At 45.2% G+C, this 20079-nt stretch overlaps 1 protein-coding gene across 4 annotated transcripts in view; it reads left to right on the forward strand.

Annotated features, from left to right (window-relative positions):
• The window catches only part of GPLD1 (glycosylphosphatidylinositol specific phospholipase D1), a 77994-nt gene that overhangs the window by 44061 nt on the left and 13854 nt on the right, over nucleotides 1–20079 (forward strand). For all 4 annotated transcript variants that reach the window (XM_063632711.1, XM_055262763.2, XM_063632710.1 and 1 more), the window contains 8 exons: nucleotides 3085–3224; nucleotides 5546–5732; nucleotides 9823–9933; nucleotides 11511–11585; nucleotides 11686–11842; nucleotides 12739–12880; nucleotides 13897–14002; nucleotides 14089–14182. In XM_063632711.1, coding sequence (XP_063488781.1) covers nucleotides 3085–3224; nucleotides 5546–5732; nucleotides 9823–9933; nucleotides 11511–11585; nucleotides 11686–11842; nucleotides 12739–12880; nucleotides 13897–14002; nucleotides 14089–14182 — 1012 coding nt within the window. The remainder of the gene's footprint in view (nucleotides 1–3084; nucleotides 3225–5545; nucleotides 5733–9822; nucleotides 9934–11510; nucleotides 11586–11685; nucleotides 11843–12738; nucleotides 12881–13896; nucleotides 14003–14088; nucleotides 14183–20079) is intronic.

Below are 20079 nucleotides of genomic sequence, written 5' to 3' on the forward strand. Positions count from 1 at the left end.
GGGATATAAAATGAAAGACAAATGAACTCTGACCCTTAAAAAATTTCAGTCTGAAAGGAGTGACAAATACAAAAATAACCATTATGTGAGTAGACTGCAACACATACCATGGTGAGGTAAGGGCATCATTAGATAGCAGGGAGAATGGGTGTTGTGGCTCACGCCTGTAATCCCAGCACTTTAAGTGGCTGAGGCAGGTGGATTGCTTGAGCTCAGGAGTTTGAGACTAGCCTGGGTAACATAATGAGACCCTGTCTCTACAAAAAAATAACAAAAAATTAGCTGGGCATGGTGGTGTGCACTTGTAGTCCCAGCTATTCGGGAGGCTGAGGTGGGAGGATTGCTTGATCCTGGAAGGCAGAGGTTGCAGTGAGCTGAGGGTGCACCACTGCACTCCAGCCTGGGTGCTAGAGTGACACCCTGTCTCAAAAAAAAAAAAAAAAAAAAAATAGCAGGGAGAAAAGCTTCACCTTGGAGGCTATCAGACAGAGAAGGCTTCTTGGAGGAGGGGACATTCAAGCTAGGCATTGGACAGTAGATAGTATTTCATCAGTGAGAGTACATTTTTGTTAGTGGGTTGGGAAAGTTTCAGGTGTTGGGAAATCTGAGTAGTCGTATTTGCCTGGAACACAGGACAAGGAATATGAGTTACTCTGAGAGGCTTAGGAAGCTAAGTAGGCATTGGATTGTAGTGGGCTCTTAATGTCAGAAGGGTTTAGACAACTTTGTGAATGGGGTCTCTGGGAATTGTGGAAGGACCTGGTTTAGGTTTAGTGCTCTGCTGTCACTGCCTTAAAATTCTTAACAATTTTTTTTTTTTGTGAGATGGAGTCTTGTTCTGTCGCCTGAGCTAGAGTGCAGTGGTACCATCTCAGCTCACTGTAACCTCTGCCTCCTGGGTTCAAGCAATTCCCTGCCTCAGCCTCCTGAGTATCTGGGATTACAGGCACCCGCCACCATGCCCGGCTACTTTTTGTATTTTTAGTAGAGATGGGGTTTCGCCGTGTTGGCCAGGCTGGTCTTGAACTCCTGACCTTAGGTAATCCACCCACCTGGGCCTCCCAAAGTGCTGGGATTACAGGTGTGAGCCACCGCACCTGGCTTTAACAATTTTTTAACAAAAGGCTGCATGTTTTAATTTTGCCTTAGCCTCCTTGAATTATGTAGCCGGTCCTGCCTGGGGAGGGGAACCTCTATCAAAGCACATGTCATTTTGTCTTGCCATATTTGGATTTTCTCCTTTGCAAAATAATGAATTGTCTAAGGAGGGACTTTATGTTCCCAGTGTCGGTCGTGGTGCCTGGCATATGGTAGGAGCTGATTAATTGCTTCCTGGATGAATGAGCAAGTCAGAGCTAGGCTTTAGGATGAAGCAATCTATGGCCTGCCAGTGAGATTAGAATGGGCAAAGCAGAAGGCCTGAAAGATCCTCAGACCCTGTGCTTTCCCAGAGCCTGAGCCATCTGGGCTGCCTTCATTCTCTGAGCCAATTGTTCTCTGCTTTGGAGCAGACCTAGGAAGTCTTATTTGGTCTCATGTCACCCTTGGGCAGATTTAGAGTTGTGTCCCTTAACTTGGATGGATCTAGTATCTGGCCAGCTTGTTCAGGGCCACTCTAGTTTGTGTTTTTTGTCTCTGCAGTAACCACATTAAGAACGATTCAGCATCCCAAGCTGAGGAGCTTGTTGTCCCCCAAATTCTCTGGCATACGGCTCCTAGCACTCTGCATGTGACCTCTCATGCCTGCTTGGCAGCAAATACAGCCACATCTCAACTTGGGTGTGGTTTGGAGGATGTCTCTTTTTTTTTTTTTTTTTTTTTTGAGACGGAGTCTTGCTCTGTCACCCAGGCTAGTGTGCAGCGGCACAATCTCAGCTCACTGCAACCTCCATCTCCCAGGTTCAAGCGATTTTCCTGCCTCAGCCTCCTGAGTAGCTGGGACTGCAGGTACCCACCACCACTCCCAGCTAATTTTTGTATTTTTAGGAGAGACGGGGTTTCACTATATTGGCCAGGCTGGTCTCGAACTCCTGACCTTGTGATCCGCCCGCCTCAACCTCCCAAAGTGCTAGGATTATAGGTGTGAGCCACTGTGCCTGGCCGGTCTGGAGGATATCTTTGGCATCCTGGTCTTGTTCCAGTTTGTTTGTTTGTTAAAATATATGTATATATACACACATATACAAATACAATTAAAGTTCTAGATTGAAAGGACTTTTTCTTTTTGTTGTTGTTGTTGTTGAGACAGGGTCTCATTGTGTTGCTCAGGCTGGAGTGCAGTGGTGAGATCTCAGCTCACTGCATACTCAACCTCCTGGGTGCAGGCGATCCTCCCATTTCAGCCTCCCAAGTAGCAGGGATTACAGGCACACTCCACCACACTCAGCTAATTTTTTGTATTTTTTGTTGAGATGGGGTTTCTCCATGTTGTCCAGGCTGGTCTCAGACTCCTGGGCTCAAGCGATCCTCCTGTCTCAGGCTCCTAAAGTGCTGGGATTACAGGTGTGAGCCACTGCACCTGGATAGACTTGTCTTTTAAAAAATTTTAGTCCACGGGGCATGGTGGCTCAAGCCTGTAATCCCAGCACTTTGGGGGAGCCGAGGCAGGTGGATTGCTTAAGGTCAGGAATTCGAGACCAGCCTGGCCAACATGGTGAGACCCCATCTCTACTAAAATACAAAAATTAGCTGGGTGTGGTGGCGAGCACCTGTAATCCCAGCTACTAGGAAGGCTGAGGCAGGAGAATTGCTTGAACCCAGGAGGCGGAGGTTGCAGTGAGTTGAGATCATGCCACTGCACTCCAGCCTGGCGACAGAGCGATAACTCTTTCTACCCATGCTGGTCCCAGCCTCTCGGGCTGTAACTCTACCATCCCTCAGCATAAGTTGGGGGTATGATTTCACTATCCTAATTGCCTGTCCTAAGTGATCTTACTTGCTGATAGGAACTAATGTTTTATTTTATTGTTTAGCACTTCTAAAACCTCATTTCCTTTACAGAAGTCCAATACTTTGGACAGGAAACAGTAGCTTTGTTGATTATGCTATGTGTCTTTACCATCTATAATGATTCTTTTATTTCAGGATTCCATGTCTTTTATCTACAAGGCTTTGGAAAGGAACATAAGGACAATGTTCATAGGTGGCTCTCAGTTGTCACAAAAGCACATCTCCAGCCCCTTAGCATCTTACTTCTTGTCATTTCCTTATGCGAGGCTTGGCTGGTATGTATAAGTTTATCTAACTTGTGAATGTTTTCTTCAGTATAATTTTATTCAGTCATTCTGCAACTGTTTTTTATTTCATTTTATTTTATTTTTGAGACAGAGTCTCAATTTGTCACCTAATCTGGAGTGCAGTGGCTTGATCTTGGCTCACTGCAACCTCTGCCTCCCAGGTTCAAGTAATTCTCTGCCTCAGCTTCCCAGTAGCTGGGGTTACAGGTGTGCGCCACCATGCCTGGCTAATTTTTATATTTTTAGTAGAGACAAGGTTTCACCATGTTGACCAGGCTGATCTCAAACTTCTGGACTCAAGTGATCTTCCCGCCTCGGCCTCCAAAAGTCCTGTGATTACAGGCATGAGCCACTGTGCCCAGCCCTCTGCAACTGTTTTAAATGGTACTTGTTAGCACCTTGTTTGTCAATCAATTCATCATCAACAAAAGCATTAATTTATTTGATTTAAAAACTTTTTTTCTGTACCACAGATGGGGTCTTGCTGTGTTGCCCAGGCTGGTCTCAAACTCCTGGGCTCAAGCGATCCACCTGCCTCAGCCCCCCAAAGTGCTGGGATTACAAGCATGAGCCACTGCACCTGGCCAAAAGCATTAATTTAGTGATTAAGTTATTGTAACAATGAAATGATCTCCTTACACTTGGTCAAATATGTTTACATACAAGGAACTTTCAGTTTACTAAATAATCACAACAATAAAGGATTATTTCATGGAATTTTTGTAATGCTCTGATGTTCTTGGAGATATATTCTTACAGATTTCTTTTGTAATCTAGTAACATCAGAAGGATATAAGCAGATAGCTGTTATAGTGATTTAAATATTGTAACTTCACATGGTAAAAGCTGGTATACCATGACAATTTTATAAAGAGAATGTTAGGAATTCCTCTGATTTTAAAATTCAACCAAAACTAAGCCCCCAAAATAAATAAAAACAAAACAAAACAACAACAACATACAAAACTAAGCCCAAGTATATCAAAGTGACTATTTTCTGGAAGTTTGGATGAAGGCTTTTTAAAAAAATCATACTCCTTAATTCCAAAGGGCATTGCATTTCCTTGGCACAGTTTCCTGACAGTCCTTCCTTTCAAGGCCTGTGTGCATTCAGCTCTAGTGCAGGAGATGGGGAGGTGAATTCTGTCTTTACTGATCGTTCACTTGTGTGTAATGGCTCTTCTTGGCCACCTCACTGAAAGATCCAAAAGGCCTCCTGCTGGGCTTGTAGCTACACAAGCACAGCCAGCCACAGGGGCATCCCTAGGGCCATTACTGGCCAGCATTGAGCCTCCAAAGTGCAGAGAACAGCAGCAGATCCACTGGAGTGTCTGTCCCTCCCACCAGGTATCACAGCCTTAAACAACTGCTCTTGGCCTTTTTGCTTTGTTCTGCCGTTTGTTCTGATTTCGGCTCACTGCAACCTCTGCCTCCTGGGTTCAAGCGTTTCTCCTGCCTCAGCCTCCAGAGTAGCTGGATTATAGGCGTCTGCCACCATACCCAGCTAATTTTTGTATTTTTAGTAGAGACAGGGTTTCACCATCTTGGCCAGGCTGGTCTCGAACTCCTGACCTCAGGTGATCCACCCGCCTTGGCCTCCCAAAGTGCTGGGATTACAGGCGTGAGCCACCATGCCCGGCCTGCCATTTGTTCTTTATGTGGCAATAAGAACTAGAATAAACAAATGACTTTTGGTCTTTCCAGCCCCAGTAGTGACACTTGAACCTTTGACTCGGTTTATCCAGCTCTATAACTGGTGGCTCTTGGCATCTCATCTAGGAGCGTCTACTAAATATGTTGGACACTTGATTTGGCCCACTACCAGGTGCCTGTGTGGCTATGGTAGAAACATAGTCTATTTCACACAAGCTTGTCTTTGATCAGGTAACACATTGAAATGAGTTGAGCAGATCAGAAAGTGGCCTGTGCCATTGGCTGGAGGGGCTTGGCTGGACATGAATTTCGTCTCTACTCTCAGGCAAGCCTGGGTTTTGTGTATAAGACAAGAAGCTTCATGAGTATACTTTTCATCCTTTCAGGTTATGTAGTCCAGAAATGCTTAGAGGCCTTGATTTGTCCATTTTTATTTTATTTTTCCCCTTGAAGAATGAGACTGAATCACAGTAACAATACAACCTGAGAAGAGAATATTCACAACAGTCACGCAGGGTGGAAAAGTCAGTGAGAGAAAGTTAATGGACTGGGCTCTAGAAAGGAAAGAAGCAGACGACAGCTTTAACCCTAGTGCTCAGTGCATACCATGGTGGGCCCCTTCACTTCCCTAAGGTGGGTCCCTTCACTTCCCTAAGGGCAATGACCTCAGCTGACCTCAACCAGGATGGGCATGGTGACCTCGTGGTGGGCGCACCAGGCTATAGCCGTCCCGGCCACATCCACATTGGGCGCGTGTACCTCATCTACGGCAATGACCTGGGCCTGCCGCCCGTTGACCTGGACCTGGACAAAGAGGCGCACAGGATCCTTGAAGGCTTCCAGGTGAGACACCATGTCATCCTTTCTCTTCTAGTGGCCAGTAGCTACTGCTTGCATTTTGTGGCAGATTCTCCAGGATGAGTAACTAATAACAAGAATAATTAACAAACAGCTGGTGGGTGTACATTTGTGAAGCACTTTTTATTTTTAAAAGCATGTTTACATCATTTATTTGATTCTATCATTAGTCTAATACCTTCCAAAAACACACATGCTATTAAGAACTGCTTTGAGTAGCCAGTTGGGATGTGATTTCTAGATAATATAATTGATAATATAAAACCTCTTTATACACACACCCCCATATGAAATGTATGTATTTATAAAACTTTGTATTTTATTTTAATTAATTTATTTATTTGAGATGGAGTCTCTTGCTCTGTCACCCAGGCTGGCGTGCAGTGGCGCAATCTCTGCTCACTGCAACCTCTGCCTCCCGGGTTCAAGTAATTCTCCTGCCTCAGCCTCCCGAGTAGCTGATACTACAGGTGCACACCACCACGCCCGGCTAATTTTTTTATTTTTAGTAGAGACGCAGTTTTGCCATGTTGGCCAGGCTGGTCTCAAACTCCTGACCTCAGGTAATCTACCTGCCTTGGCCTCCCAAAGTGCTGGGATTACAGGCGTGAGCCACTGCACCCGTCCAGAATTTTAGATTCACAGAAAAGGTATAAAGACAGTACAAAGAGTTCCCGTGTACTGTTTACTCATTTTCCCCTACGTTAACATCTTACATAATTATGGCATACTTGTCAAAAATTAAGAATAAAAACAACACTGGTACATCACTTAACTAAACGCCAGACTTTCTTTAGATTTCCTTCTTTTGTCCTAAGTGGTTATTCATCACCTGAAAAAACCCGCAGTGACTACAAACATTCCTCTTGGAGTCCAAGCATTAATTCCTCCTGAGAGCACTAGGGTCCTGGAAAGTTTTTCTAACATCAGAGGCTTTAGTTTTTGTAACAGCAATGGGGGGGCGGGGGGGCGGGGTAGACAGAGCCCTGCTACTAGTCACCAACGAGTGTGGGGCTTTTGGTGACACTGGCCTGGCACTGCATTCTCTGTCAAGTGCTAGTGGGAGGAACCCTAGACTTCCGGTCAGATCGTCGTGGTTCTTGTTCCGGGCAAGCCACTTACCCTTTCGCTGTGAAGTTAATCCTGTGAAGAGAAAATAAGATGGCACACCTGAACATGCTTGCTTTTTTTTTTTTTTTTTTTTTTTTTTTTTTTTTTGAGATAGACTGTCACTCTGTTGCCCAGACTGGAGTGCAGTGGCATGATCTTGGCTCACTGCAACCTCTGCCTTCTGGGTTTAAGTTATTCTGCCATCTCAGCGTCACAAGTAACTAGGACTACAGGCATGCACTGCCATGCCCAGCTAATTTTTGTATTTTTAGTAGAGACGGGGTTTCACCATATTGGTAAGGCTGGTCTCGAACTTGACCTCAGGTGATCCATCTGCCTCAGCCTCCCAAAGTGCTGGGATTATAGGTGTGAGCCACCACGCCCAGACATGAACACGCTTTCAAAAATAAGAAGTACAATGATTTATGATCTAGTTGAGGCTCTGATGAAAGGAGCTCTGAATCCAACATGTACAAATAAGGTGACTGGCCAGTGTGTAAGGTCACATTTGGACAGCATTTTTCAGAGCCTTCTGACACCACATGAAAAATTTCCAAAATAAATCTATCTAATCCTGTTGCTTCTTACTTCTCTACAAAGCCTTTCCCTGTTGTGTAAAGTGTAAACCTTTGGGCACATATAGATAGGGAATAAGAGAGGCAGCTGCTTCCTGTGGCTGCTAAACTCTCTCAAAGACCACTTGGGTGAGAAAGGAAGTGGCTCCTTGCCCTCCTCCCCTAGTGACCTTTGATAATTTCAAAGATGGCAAGATAAAGGCATGGATGAAGGATGGGAATCCTGCCCTCAGGCCCTGACTGCAATGAGCATCTCCGTGTCCTCATTGATACAATGAAGGTTTATGATAGGTAACTCAAGGCCTGGCCTGCTCTAAAATTCTGTGCTCCTCTCGGAATGACTGGCTGGCCCGTAGGAGGGCTGGATGGTGCAGCTGATAGTGATAAAATGAACGAGTCCTCAGCTGGCAGAGCCCTGAGTTATTGGTTCCCACCCTGCCCTAGAGTGTTTTGTGTCCCCAGGCAACCTTATCTTGTTTATCAAGTTTCTGCCTTATAGAAAGGGGCAGTGCATATAGAGGCCACTGCACACGGGTGTGGAGAGATTACCTAATAAATAATGGACGTGGGTCCTTCCGCATGTGTGTTATGTGGCAAGCACCACTGTGTGAAAGGCCATTCATTGTTTCGTAAGTTGTGAAAGAATTGGAGAACCTGGCCGGGCGTGCTGGCTCATGCCTGTGATCCCAGCACCTTGGGAGGCCAAGGTGGGCAGATCCTGAGGTCAAGAGATTGAGACCAGCCTGACCAACGTGGTGAAACCCCGTCTCTACTAAAAATACAAAATTAGCCAGACGTGGTGGCATATGCCTGTAATCCCAGCTACTCCGGAGGCTGAGGCAGGAGAATCGCTTGAACCCAGGAGGCGGAGGTTGCGGTGAGCCAAGATCACGCCATTGCACTCTAGCCTGGGCAACAAGAGCGAAACTCCATCTCAAAAACAAACAAACAAAAAAAGGAATTGGAAAACCCAATGAATTACTTTCACGTCTAGGCTGATTCCAGACAGTAGGATAAGAAAGATCTAGAAAGTCCACTTTGGAAAAAAAAAGTCTCTGAAGAGACTGAGTTTTCCATCTGTGAACTGTTAACGTGAGGATGCTAACAGTTCCTACCTTAATCCATTTAAAGTGCTTAGAACAATGTCTACAGCAGCATCATCCTGCAGGACTTTCTGCACTGATAGGAATGTTCTGCAGCTGTGCTGTCCAGTGCGGGAGACATAAAACACAGGCTTTGAACATTTGAAATGTGGCTACTGCAACTGAGAAACTGAATTTTATTTATTTATTCTGTTTGTTTGTTTTGAGATGGAGTTTTGCTTTTGTTGCCCAGGCTGCAGTGCAGTGGCATGATCTCGGCTCACTGCAACCTCCACCTCCCAGGCGATTCTCCTGCCTCAGCCTCCCGAGTAGCTGGTATTACAGGCATGTGCCACCACACCTGGCTAATTTTTGTATTTTTAGTAGACATGTGGTTTCGCCATGTTGGCCAGGCTGGTCTCAAACTCCTCAGGTGATCTGCTGGCCTCGGCCTCCCAAAGTGCTGGGATTATAGGCATAAGCCACTGCGCCAGGGCAGAAACTGAATTTTTGATTCTATTTAATGTTAATTACTTTAAATTTAAATTTAACAGCCCTATTTGGCTAGGGGCTACCACCTTGGTCAGCATGGCTCTAGAACATCCTGAGTATTCAACAAATGTTAGCTATTGGTGCTGATGTTATATGATTATTATTTTAGAAACTTTCTTTTTGTTGTTGTTGTTTTGTTTTTTTGAGATGGAGTCTTGCTCTGTTGCCCAGGCTGGAGTGCAGTGGCACGATCTTGGCTCACTGCGACCTCTGCCTCCCGGGTTCAAGTGATTCTCCTGCCTCAGCCTCCAGAGTAGCTGGGATTACAGGCATGTGCCACCATACCAGGCTAATTTTTGTATTTTTAGTACAGATGGGGTTTCACTATGTTGGCCAGGCTAGTCTCGAACTCCTGACCTCAGGTGATCCACCTGCCTTGGCTTCCCAAAGTGCTGGGATTACAAGCATGAGCCACCGTGCCCGGCCTATTTTAGATACTTTCGAAGATAAGTTTTGTGCTTAATGTGGGTCAGAACATACACGAGGCTATTTTCTACAAATCTAGAACTCATAAGAACCGACCCTCTACTTTCTGGCATCTCTGCTTCCCCTCAAGGCAGACAGATATGCTGAAAATATACTTAGGGCAGAGCTCCCTAACTGATGTGTTGCAGATATGTTACAGCTTGCTGCACCTTCGGCTTTTGGGTGGCGGGGGGCGGGGGTGGTCCCAGGCCTCTCTACTCCCTGGGAGTCAGGAGTGCTCCTTCCGAGGCCGTGGCTCAGCCCAGGGAAAGTAAACTTGTGCCTCTTCAGCCCTCAGGTCGGTTTGGCTCGGCCTTGGCTGTGTTGGACTTTAACATGGACGGTGTGCCTGACCTGGCCGTGGGAGCTCCCTCGGTGGGCTCCGAGCAGCTCACCTACAAAGTAAGGCTGCTGCTGGGGTAGGGTTGGAGGAGAACGGGGTGGCAGGGAGGGGACTCTGAGGGAGGCCAACACTGGGGTGAGCCCCTGGAGCAAAGCAGACAGCCAGTGTGTGAGACAGAGCATTTGTGAGCAGATAATCTCAGGCCCCTATGGGATTCTTGCCGTGACCTTCAGTTACCTTGTAGCACCTGCTGCTGCCTCCCTGGCCTTATTTTGGCCTTATGGTTTCCCAATTCCACCAGATACTTTGCCTTTTTTTTCGTCCCCCACCATCCTGAATGCCAGTGAAGGGAGACAGAAATCCCAGCTCATCTGTAGTTTCTGGTTATCACAACAGCGAGGTGACTTCCCTGGACCTCTCCTCAAATCCTGGATCCCTGCCTGTTGCCTCCTTTCTTACTGAGGCAGAGATCCTGGACCCTGGCCCACAGGGCTTGCTTCCCACAGATGCTTCTTACCATAGCAGGGACCATGCATCCGGGTGCCATGTGTGACTGGTGGAGGTCGAGGGCCCTCCCTTGCCGGCTGCCCTCCGCAGGCTCACCTCTTGCCCCTTCCTCCTCACATTCCATTTATAGACACGCCAGCGATCTGTCACGTCCTAAACTCACCAGGCTGTCTCACTTTGCAACCTTTGCTCATACAGTTTCCTCTGCTTGAAAAGCTTTTTCTCCCCTGTCTTTCTTTAGGAGTGATGTGTCACTTCTTGCAGAAACTATTACGTAACTCCTGGGCGAGGCTGATACTTCTTTGTCCCCACATAGCATCCTGTGCTTGTACCTGTTATATCCCCCTCTTCCCTAGGTGTCATAATGACCTGCGTGCCAGCCTTTCAGGAGGAAAGAGATTGGTCTTATTTGTCATTGTGTACCTAGTACCTGGCTTATGATGGAAAAGAAGTGCTTGTAGAATGAATGGGGATGGAGACAGGCAAGTTATAAGAGGAACTGATTGGTAACAGAATAAAATAGCACAGCGTGTATCCTCAGGCAGACGAGTGGTACCGATGTGGTATGTCGGCATTCAGATGTGCCATGGGTACAACAGGCTGTGGCCCGGGGGCTTCATGGAAGAGCCTGAAACTGTGCTGATCCTTGAAGTGGGCAAGGAGTTGAGTAAGTCATTCTGCAAGCACACTGCACAATTGTGTGTGGAGGATCTTGAGTAAAACATCAAGGAGGCAAAGATATAAATGACATCATTTCTGCATTGCGGACTCATGGTCTGATGGAAGTGACAGACTTTAAAAAAATTCCTTTCAGCCCAGCAGCAATGCATAGGATGGATTTCTGTCTGTCATTAAGCTCCCAATCATTGGGAGTGGTGATAATTCGACAAAGTCTCACTTTAATTAAAAAGATTTTTTTCGTGGACACAGGATCTCACTATGTTGTCCAGGCTGGTCTTGAACTCCTGGCCTCAAGCAATGTTCCCACTTGGGCCTCCCGAATCACTAGGATTATAGGCATCAGCCACCCTACCTGGACCCAGAGTCAGTCCTTTTTGTCTTGCTGTTATTTAAGGTTCTTGGGTCACCACCAGAGGCTCATGTCTGTCTGCTGTTTGTCCTTATCTAGGGTGCCGTGTATGTCTACTTTGGTTCCAAACAAGGAAGAGTGTCTTCTTCCCCTAACATCACCATCTCTTGCCAGGTATGTTTACCACTTTAGCCAGGTGCAGAAACCTAGAACTCGCTGTATCCTAACTGCCACCAGGGCTGGGTAAAATGTGCTTTCCTGGTTTCTTCTTAAGGACATCTACTGTAACTTGGGCTGGAGTCTCTTGGCTGCAGATGTGAATGGAGACAGTGAGCCCGATCTGGTCATTGGCTCCCCTTTTGCACCAGGTGGAGGGAAGCAGAAGGGAATTGTGGCTGCGTTTTATTCTGGCCCCAGCCTGAGCGACAAAGGTAGTGCCTGAGGGGGAATGGGTGGAGGCCATGGCTGCTCTGTGTGTCTACGATAACTTATCCTGCATAGGGGTTTATGTCCCTTTTCCTTATTCCATATCATTTCACCAACATTTTCTAACAGTCTTTACTCTTAAAGATGTTCTGGCAAGTGATGTGCATAGATTCACTGAAAATACAAAAGGTGACCCTCAATTTCTAGGTAAAGAGCCAGACAGGGCAAATAGACTATTCCCATAGTGTCTCCATGTAAAATAGAAACACTGAGGAGGCTTTGCACGAAAGGCATCTCAGTGGTGCTCTCGACTGTCCATAGCCGTTGTTGTTGTTGCTGTTGTTGTTGTTGTTGTTGTTGTTTTTGAGGCAGAGTCTCCCTGTGTCACCCAGGCTGGAGTGCAGTAGCATAATCTTGGCTCACTGCAACCTCCACCTCCCAGGTTCAAGCAATTCTGTCTCAGCCTCCTGAGTAGCTGGGACCACAGGTGGGGACTACAGGCGCATGCCACCATGCCTGGCTAATTTTTGTATTTTTAGTAGAGACAGGGTTTCATCATATTGGTCAGGCTGGTCTTGAACTCCTGACTTCCGGTGATCCACCCACGTCGGCGTCCCAAAGTGCTGGGATTACAGGTGTGAGCCACCGCACCTGGCCCAGAGCGTTTTTAAATAGCATCCTCTGCTCCACAGAAGTGAGCTCTAGAAATGTATTTCTCGTATGAATTGTGAGATTCAATGACATTGGGGTCCTGGGATCAGCATGGGGACATATAAGACCTCTGGCAAAAACTCAGCAAAATGAACCCACTTCTATTAGGCTACGAAAAGGACCCTTTCTTTTCATCCCAGTTGTCCTCTCACTTAAAGTATTAGTAAAAAGGACGAGTTGTCTTCTTCAGAAAAACTGAACGTGGAGGCAGCCAACTGGACGGTGAGAGGCGAGGAAGACTTCTCCTGGTTTGGATATTCCCTTCACGGTGTCACTGTGGACAACAGAACCTTGCTGTTGGTTGGGAGCCCGACCTGGAAGAATGCCAGCAGGTGAGGCTGATGCTGGGGCCTGGGAACCATGAACATAGGGGCAGGTACCTGCTGCTGTGGAGTGCACTGAGCGTGAGGCTTAGGGAAAAGGGCTAGGAAATGCTTGACTTTTGAAGGAAAAGTCAAGGCTCTGGGCAAGGTTGCAAATTCTCCTCCTTAGAAATTTAAAAATGCAATAGACAAGTGTATTATTTTCTCACAGTTCTGGAAGCTAGAAGTTCAAGATGAAGTTTGAGGTCAGAAGGTTGGTTTCTCCTGAGGCCTCTCTCCCTGGCTTGCAGATGGCTGTCTTCCCTGTGTGTGTGTCTGTGCCCCATTCCTCACTTCTGCTTTTTCTTTTGGGAGGAGGGGGTGAGGGTTCACTCTGTTGCAAAGAGCAGAGGGCAGTGGTAACTCACTGCAGCCTTGAACTCATAGGCTCAAGGGATCCTCCTGCCTCAGCCTCCTGAATAGCTGGGACTACAAGTCGTGTGTGCCCATGCCTAGCTAATATATATATTTTTTAATTTAAACACGTTTGTAGGGATGGGTTTTTGCAGTGTTGCCCAGGCTCGTCTCAAACTGGCCCTCAAGTGATCCTCCTGCCTCTCCTCTTCTTTGAAAGACACCAGTAGTATTGGATCAGGATCCACTCAAATGACCTCATCTTAACTTAATCACCTCTCTAAAGACTGTCTTCAGATAGTCACATTCAAAGATGCTGGGGGTTAGGACTTCAGTGTAGGGATGGGGGGACCACCACTGAGCCCATAATAGTAGGTACCCCTGTATCTCTATCCCAGAGAGCCTGCTGGGAGGCCTTTCAGTTGGGAGGCAGGATGGTGGGTGTGGCACCTGGAGAGCCTGGATGTTGCGATTAACTCCAATAGTCCCCACACTTCCAGGCCTAGGGTCACAGAGACAGCCTGCTGGGAGGCCTGGATGGGGGGAGGTGCATTTCCTTTCCTTGCACCTGAGTACCTGACCAGCTGTCAGTCTTGTGCCCTGGCAGCTAAGCCCAGTGTGCTTCATTCTAGGCTGGGCCATTTGTTACACATCCGAGATGAGAAAAAGAGCCTTGGGAGGGTGTATGGCTACTTCCCACCAAACGGCCAAAGCTGGTTTACCATTTCTGGAGACAAGGTATGACAAGCCCTCCCCCCACGGGAGAATGGACACTCCAAGGAAGCTTTCTCACCTATGCAATATTGATTTATTGTATATCACAGGCAATGGGGAAACTGGGTACTTCCCTGTCCAGTGGCCATGTACTGATGAGTGGGACTCTGACACAAGTGCTGCTGGTTGGAGCCCCGACGCATGGTAGGTCACGCACCGTGAAACTTTGCTTCCTTTCAGTCATGTGGCTCCTTGTACACGTCGTATTGGAGGAAAGTGATGAGATCTGGAGCTGAACAGATCTAGGTTTCAATATTTCCTTTTTTCATTAATAGCATTCTATGTAACTTTGGGGAAGTTACTTAACCTCTCAGAACTTTTGTATCACCATCTACAAAACTGAAATTATAAATATCTATTTCAGGCCGGGTGCGGTGGCTCACACCTGTAATCCCAGCACTTTGGGAGGCCAAGGTGAGAGGATCACTTGAGGTCAGGAGTTGGAGACCAGCCTGGCCAACATGGTGAAACTTTGCCTCTACTAAAAATACAAACATTAGCCAGGTGTGGTGGTGCACACCTGTAATCCCAGCTACTTGAGAGGCTGAGGCAGGAGAATCGCTTGAATCTGGGAGGCAGAAGTTGCAGTAAGCCAAGATCACACCACTGCACTCCAGCCTGGGCAACAGAGCAAGACTTCATCTCAAAAATAAAATAAGATAAAATAAAATCTCCGTTTCAAAGGTTTGTTGAAAATGACATATGAAAGTAACTTAGTGTATTTTTAAAGCCCCTATCCCATGGAACTTGGAGCTAGAGAAAAATTGTATAAGTCAGTTCACTAGGAATAGGTCCACTATGAGGACCTATCTTTTATTTTTCTTTTTTGAGACAGCCTTGCTGTGTCACCCAGGCTGGAGTGCAGCGGTGTGATGATGGTTTATGGCAGCCTTGACCTCCTGAGCAAAGTGATCTTTGCACCTCAGCCTCCTGAGTAGCTGCGACTACAGGCAGTCAGCCACCACATTATCTAATTTTTTATGTTTTGTAGAGACAGGGTCTCAACATGTTGGCCAGGCTGGTCTCTAACTCCTGGGCTCAAGTAATCCTCCCACCTCGGTCTCCCAAAGTGCTGGGATTACAGGCATGAGCTACTGCGCCCAGCCCTAAAGATATATTTTACTAAACCATTATTTTGTTTACTTTATGGGAAAGATAGTCTTTAAAAAAAAACAACAACAAGAACTGTTTCCTCCCAGATTATAAAGGTGAATTATGCTTATTGTGGAAACTTGTGAAAATACAAGGAAATATGTAGAAGAAAAAAAAAATCACCCCTTACCCAGATATTTAAAAACTGAAGCTTATACTATATATGATATTGTCATGCCTAATTTTTTGACTTATTTTATATCTTAAGCACATTCTCATGATAGTAAATATTCTTCTAAAACATGATTTTTGATATCTGCATTGCATTTTTTTAATGCCAACATTTACTAGCATCATCCTGTTGCTGGAATTGTAGGCTTGTTTCCAGTTTTACACGATTGTGAATAAGGAATTATTGAACCCTCATGTACCTAATCTTTGACTGGCTTTCTGATTCGTTTTTTGGATAGATTCCTGGAGATGGAATTCCTGGAGTAGTGGTTCTAATCTTTATAAAAGCTCTTGTTATATATCATCAAACTGTTTTTCAGAAAGATTGTTGTTTCATGCAATATGGGAAAGATTTGAATAATAAGCAGAAGTGGGTCAGGCAGGCGGGGTGCAGTGGCTCACGCCTGTAATCCTAGCACTTTGGGAGGCAGAGGTGGGTGGATCAGTTGAGGTCAGGAGTTAGAGACCAGCCTGGCCAACATGGTGAAACCCCGTCTCTACTGAAAATACAAAAATTAGCCAGGCATAGTGGCATGCGCCCGTAATCCCAGCTGCTCCGGAGCCTGAGCCACAATTGCTTGAACCCTGGAGGCAGAGGTTGCAGTGAGCCAAGATGACGCCACAGCACTCCAGCCTGGGTGACAGAGTGAGACTCAGTCTCAAAAAAAAAAAAAAAAAAAGTGGATTAGGCAAAGGAATGGCTAAATTTTTCATTAAATTGAAGACACAGCATTATAACAAAAAAAAAGTGCTGACTTGGCTTTGGAATCATGTTGGAGGCCAAAAGAATGAGGGTCATGATAACTCAGTATACCACTGGAGGCTATTTGAGTAAGCAGCAAAACTGTTTCTCATAAATGCAGAATGTTGGCAAACTGACAAACTGCGTCTGCCACCCAGAAGGAAAGCTGAGGGCAGTCACGCCACAAATGCAGTGGTTCTTGCGATTAGGCACATCTGAAGCCTGTTAATAATAATATGAACCTGTGATCAATTAAGCAGCTGACCAATCGTTACCTCCTCCTCCCTGCTCTTGCTAACCAATAAATGGGAAGGGCTGTGGGAGCTCGGGAGCTAGCTGCCTTTGCTCACTAGAAGCAGGGAGCTCTCTTCTTCCTCAGTTCCCCTTCCTTTAAAACAGTTTCTTTTGCTTTAAGTTTTCATTTCTATGTTCATCCTCCTTCGTTCAGTCTTGTAATGACGGTCTCAAGCAGTAACAGGAGCAATTGCTGTAATGACAGTCTCAAGTAGTAACCATAGCGGTCAGCCACAGAATCTTTTTTGCTTTTCAGAGTCTAGGGAATGATTTCTAAGCTCTTGCAACACACATTATTAACTTTATTTTCTTCACCACTCTTTCTGCCCAAGTGTTGTGAATTAGAGTTTCTCAAACTTTCTTGGTTTTGGTGCCCTTACTCTCTTGATAATTTTTTTTCCTATGATAAAGTACAATATAAAATAGAAGGTCAGGCATGGTGGGTCATGCCTGCAATCGCAGCACTTTGGGAGGCTAAGGCAGGAGGATCACTGGAGCCCAAGAGTTCAAGACCAGCCTGGGCAACACAGTGAGACCCTGTCTCTACAAAAAATTTTAAAAATTGGGCCAGGCACGGTAGCTTATGCCTGTAATCCTAGCACTTTGGGAGGCTGAGGCAGGTGGATCATGAGGTTAGGTGATCGAGACCATCCTGGCTAACATGGTGAAACCCCATCTCTACTAAAAACACAAAAAATTAGCTGGGCGTGGTGGTGGGTACCTGTAGTCCCAGCTACTTAGGAGGCTGAGGCAGGAGAATGGCTTGAACCCCGGAGCCAGAGCTTGCAGTGAGCTGAGATTGCACCACTGCACTCCAGCCTGGGTGACAGAGTGAGACTCCATCTCAAAAAAAAAAATTAGCTGGATGTGGTGGCATGCACCTCTGGTCCTAGCTACTCAGGAGACTAAGGTGGGAAGATTGCTTGAGCCCAAGAATTTGAGGCTAGCCTGGACAATATAGGGAGACCCCATCTCTACAGAAAAAAAAAAGCTAGGCATGGTGATGGGCACATGTAGTTCCATCTACTCAGGAGGCTGAGGTGGGAAGATCACTTGAGCCCAGGAGTTCAAGGCTGCAGTGAGCTATGATCGTACCACTGCACTGTAGCCTGGGCAACAGAGTGAGACCCCATTTTTAAAAAAATAAATAAATAGAAAATAAGTTTAATTATAACTTTTATGTATGTATATAATATGCTAATTTATAACAGGTATATAAAGTATACTAATATATAAATGTATATAATATGTATATATTATATATAATGTATGTGTCTATATGTATATATAATATATGAATGTATATATAACTATATATTATATATAAATATAAATTAATGTCACAATGAGGTTATTGTTATTGATATATTTCACCCACATTGTTCAGATTTTCCCATTTTTACTCGTGTTTTACTTGTATTTCACCCACACAGTTTGTGGGGCCCAGTTCCAAATAAAAATGCAGGGTCCCTTGTTAAAACATTGTTGACAATTTCAAGTCAGAGACAGGACAACATGAAGACAGGCATAGGTCCTTTTGAAATGCAGTGCCTGTGTGACCACATGGGCACATGCCCTGCATTTATGTCCTAACCACTTAGCTTCTCTCGGCACTGTACAGCTTTTCAAGTCTTGGAATCAGGTTAGACACAACTTCCCTCATTTCCTAATCCACAGCAATTTTTGCATAGTACCTGCATTTTATCACAACCATCCCTGAATACACAGCTTTGCAAAGATGTGGCATCACTGAAAGGAATGCAGGGCTCTCATGTCGTAACTGTGACCGGCCTCCACCTAGTAGTTCATGTGGCATCAGATGTCACTGTTATCTTTGAAATGTCAAAATATCTACAGCATCTTTGCGAGTTCACTGAAGCACTTCAGTGTGCAGTTTGGGAATCACAGCTGTAAGGCACAGATTAATCTAAATTTGAGATTTTTGATATACTTTTTTTTTTTTTTTTTTTTTTTGAGACAGAGCTCTCTTGCCCAGGCTGGAGTGTAGTGGTGTGATCTCAAGCTCACTGCAGCCTCTGCCTCCCAGGTTCAAGCAGTTCTCCTGCCTCAGTCTCCTGAGTAGCTGGGACTATAGGCACGCACCACCATGACCAGCTATTTTTTTTTGTATTTTTAGTACAGATGGGGTTTCACCATGTTGGCCAGGCTGGTCTCAAACTCCTGATCTCAGGTGATCCGCCTGCCTTGGCCTCCCAAAGTGCTGGGATTACAGGCATGAGCCACTGCACCCAGTCACTACACCATTTTATATCAGGGACTTGAACATCCGTGGATTTTGGTATCTGTGAGAGGCCCTGGAACCAATTCCTCGTGGATACTGAGGGATGGCTGTGTTATTTATAGTAGTAAAAAGCTAGAAATAGCCTAAGTGTGAAAAGAATCAGATTTAAAATTTTATAATCCACAAAATCTCCGTTTTGTTTAAAATGTGTGTTTATAAATGTCTGCCTACCTACCTACCTATCTCACTTTCCAGAAAGAAATATATATAGCATATACATTTTCTTCTTTATGCTTTTTTTTAATAGATGGAGTCTTGCTATGTTGTCCAGGCTGGCTATGAACTTCTGGGCTCAAGTGATCCTCCAGTCTCAGGTTCACAAGTAGCTGGGACCACAGGCATTTGCCACCACACCTGGATTATGCTTCTTATTTTTTTTTTGAGTATTTTTCACACATTTGATAATGATTAAATAGAAAAGAACTTCTTGACATCTTCATAGTTTTAACTATTTTGCAGTAATCCTGAAAGCTGGTGACATTAAGTAACTTATAATTGATAATTTTTCTTTTTCTTTTTAAGCCATAGGGTCTTGCTCTATTGCCCAGGCTGGAGTTCAATGGTGTGATCACAGCTCACTGTAACCTTGAACTCCTGAGGTCAAGCGATCCTCCCACCTCAGCCTCTTGAGTAGCTCAGACTACAGGCACATGCCACCACACCCTACTTTTTGTAGTGATGGGGTCTGACTGCATTACCCAGGCTGGTCTTGAACTCATGAGCTCAAGTGATCCTCCTGCCTCAGCCTCCCAAAGTGCTGGGATTATAGGCATGAGCCACCATGCCTGGCAGGTTTATAGTTTTTCTGAGACACAAATATGAACCACATTACAAGACGATATCCTCTTTCCTGTGGTTTTCAAGAGAGTAGAGTTGGTGCGATGCACCTGTGTTTCACAATAGCTCTTTTGTTTTCTGCTCCCTCCACTGGATGAAAAGTTCCACATGAGAAGTAAAACATGTGTGCGTGTTTAAAAAATACCCACCACCCCCGCATCCCAAACACAACGCTAGGGACTAGTGCTGGTGGCAGAAATGAAGGTAATGTGGAGGTCTAAAAGATAATGGTACTTAATTAGAGGGTTTAAGCATTACAGAAGGAATTCTATGTTAACTAGAAGGTATAAGCATTACAGAAGGAATTCTATGTTATAGTAGCATTCTTGAATTTGAGAATTCATAAAGGCCTCTGCATGTAGCCCTTTTAAAAGCCAAAGTTCTTCAAAATTATTTTCAGTACTGAAATAATACAGAAATGCCTACAACATTACCGTGAGTTTTTTCTCCTTGTCTAAATGTGTATGATAATCCATTGTTTAATTTGCATGATTGAGAAGATGAGGTGTTTTGAATGACTGAAATTTCCAAGTGTCTAGATTC

Source organism: Symphalangus syndactylus, chromosome 23 (genome assembly GCF_028878055.3).
Source record: "Symphalangus syndactylus isolate Jambi chromosome 23, NHGRI_mSymSyn1-v2.1_pri, whole genome shotgun sequence".
Taxonomy (NCBI): domain Eukaryota; kingdom Metazoa; phylum Chordata; class Mammalia; order Primates; family Hylobatidae; genus Symphalangus; species Symphalangus syndactylus.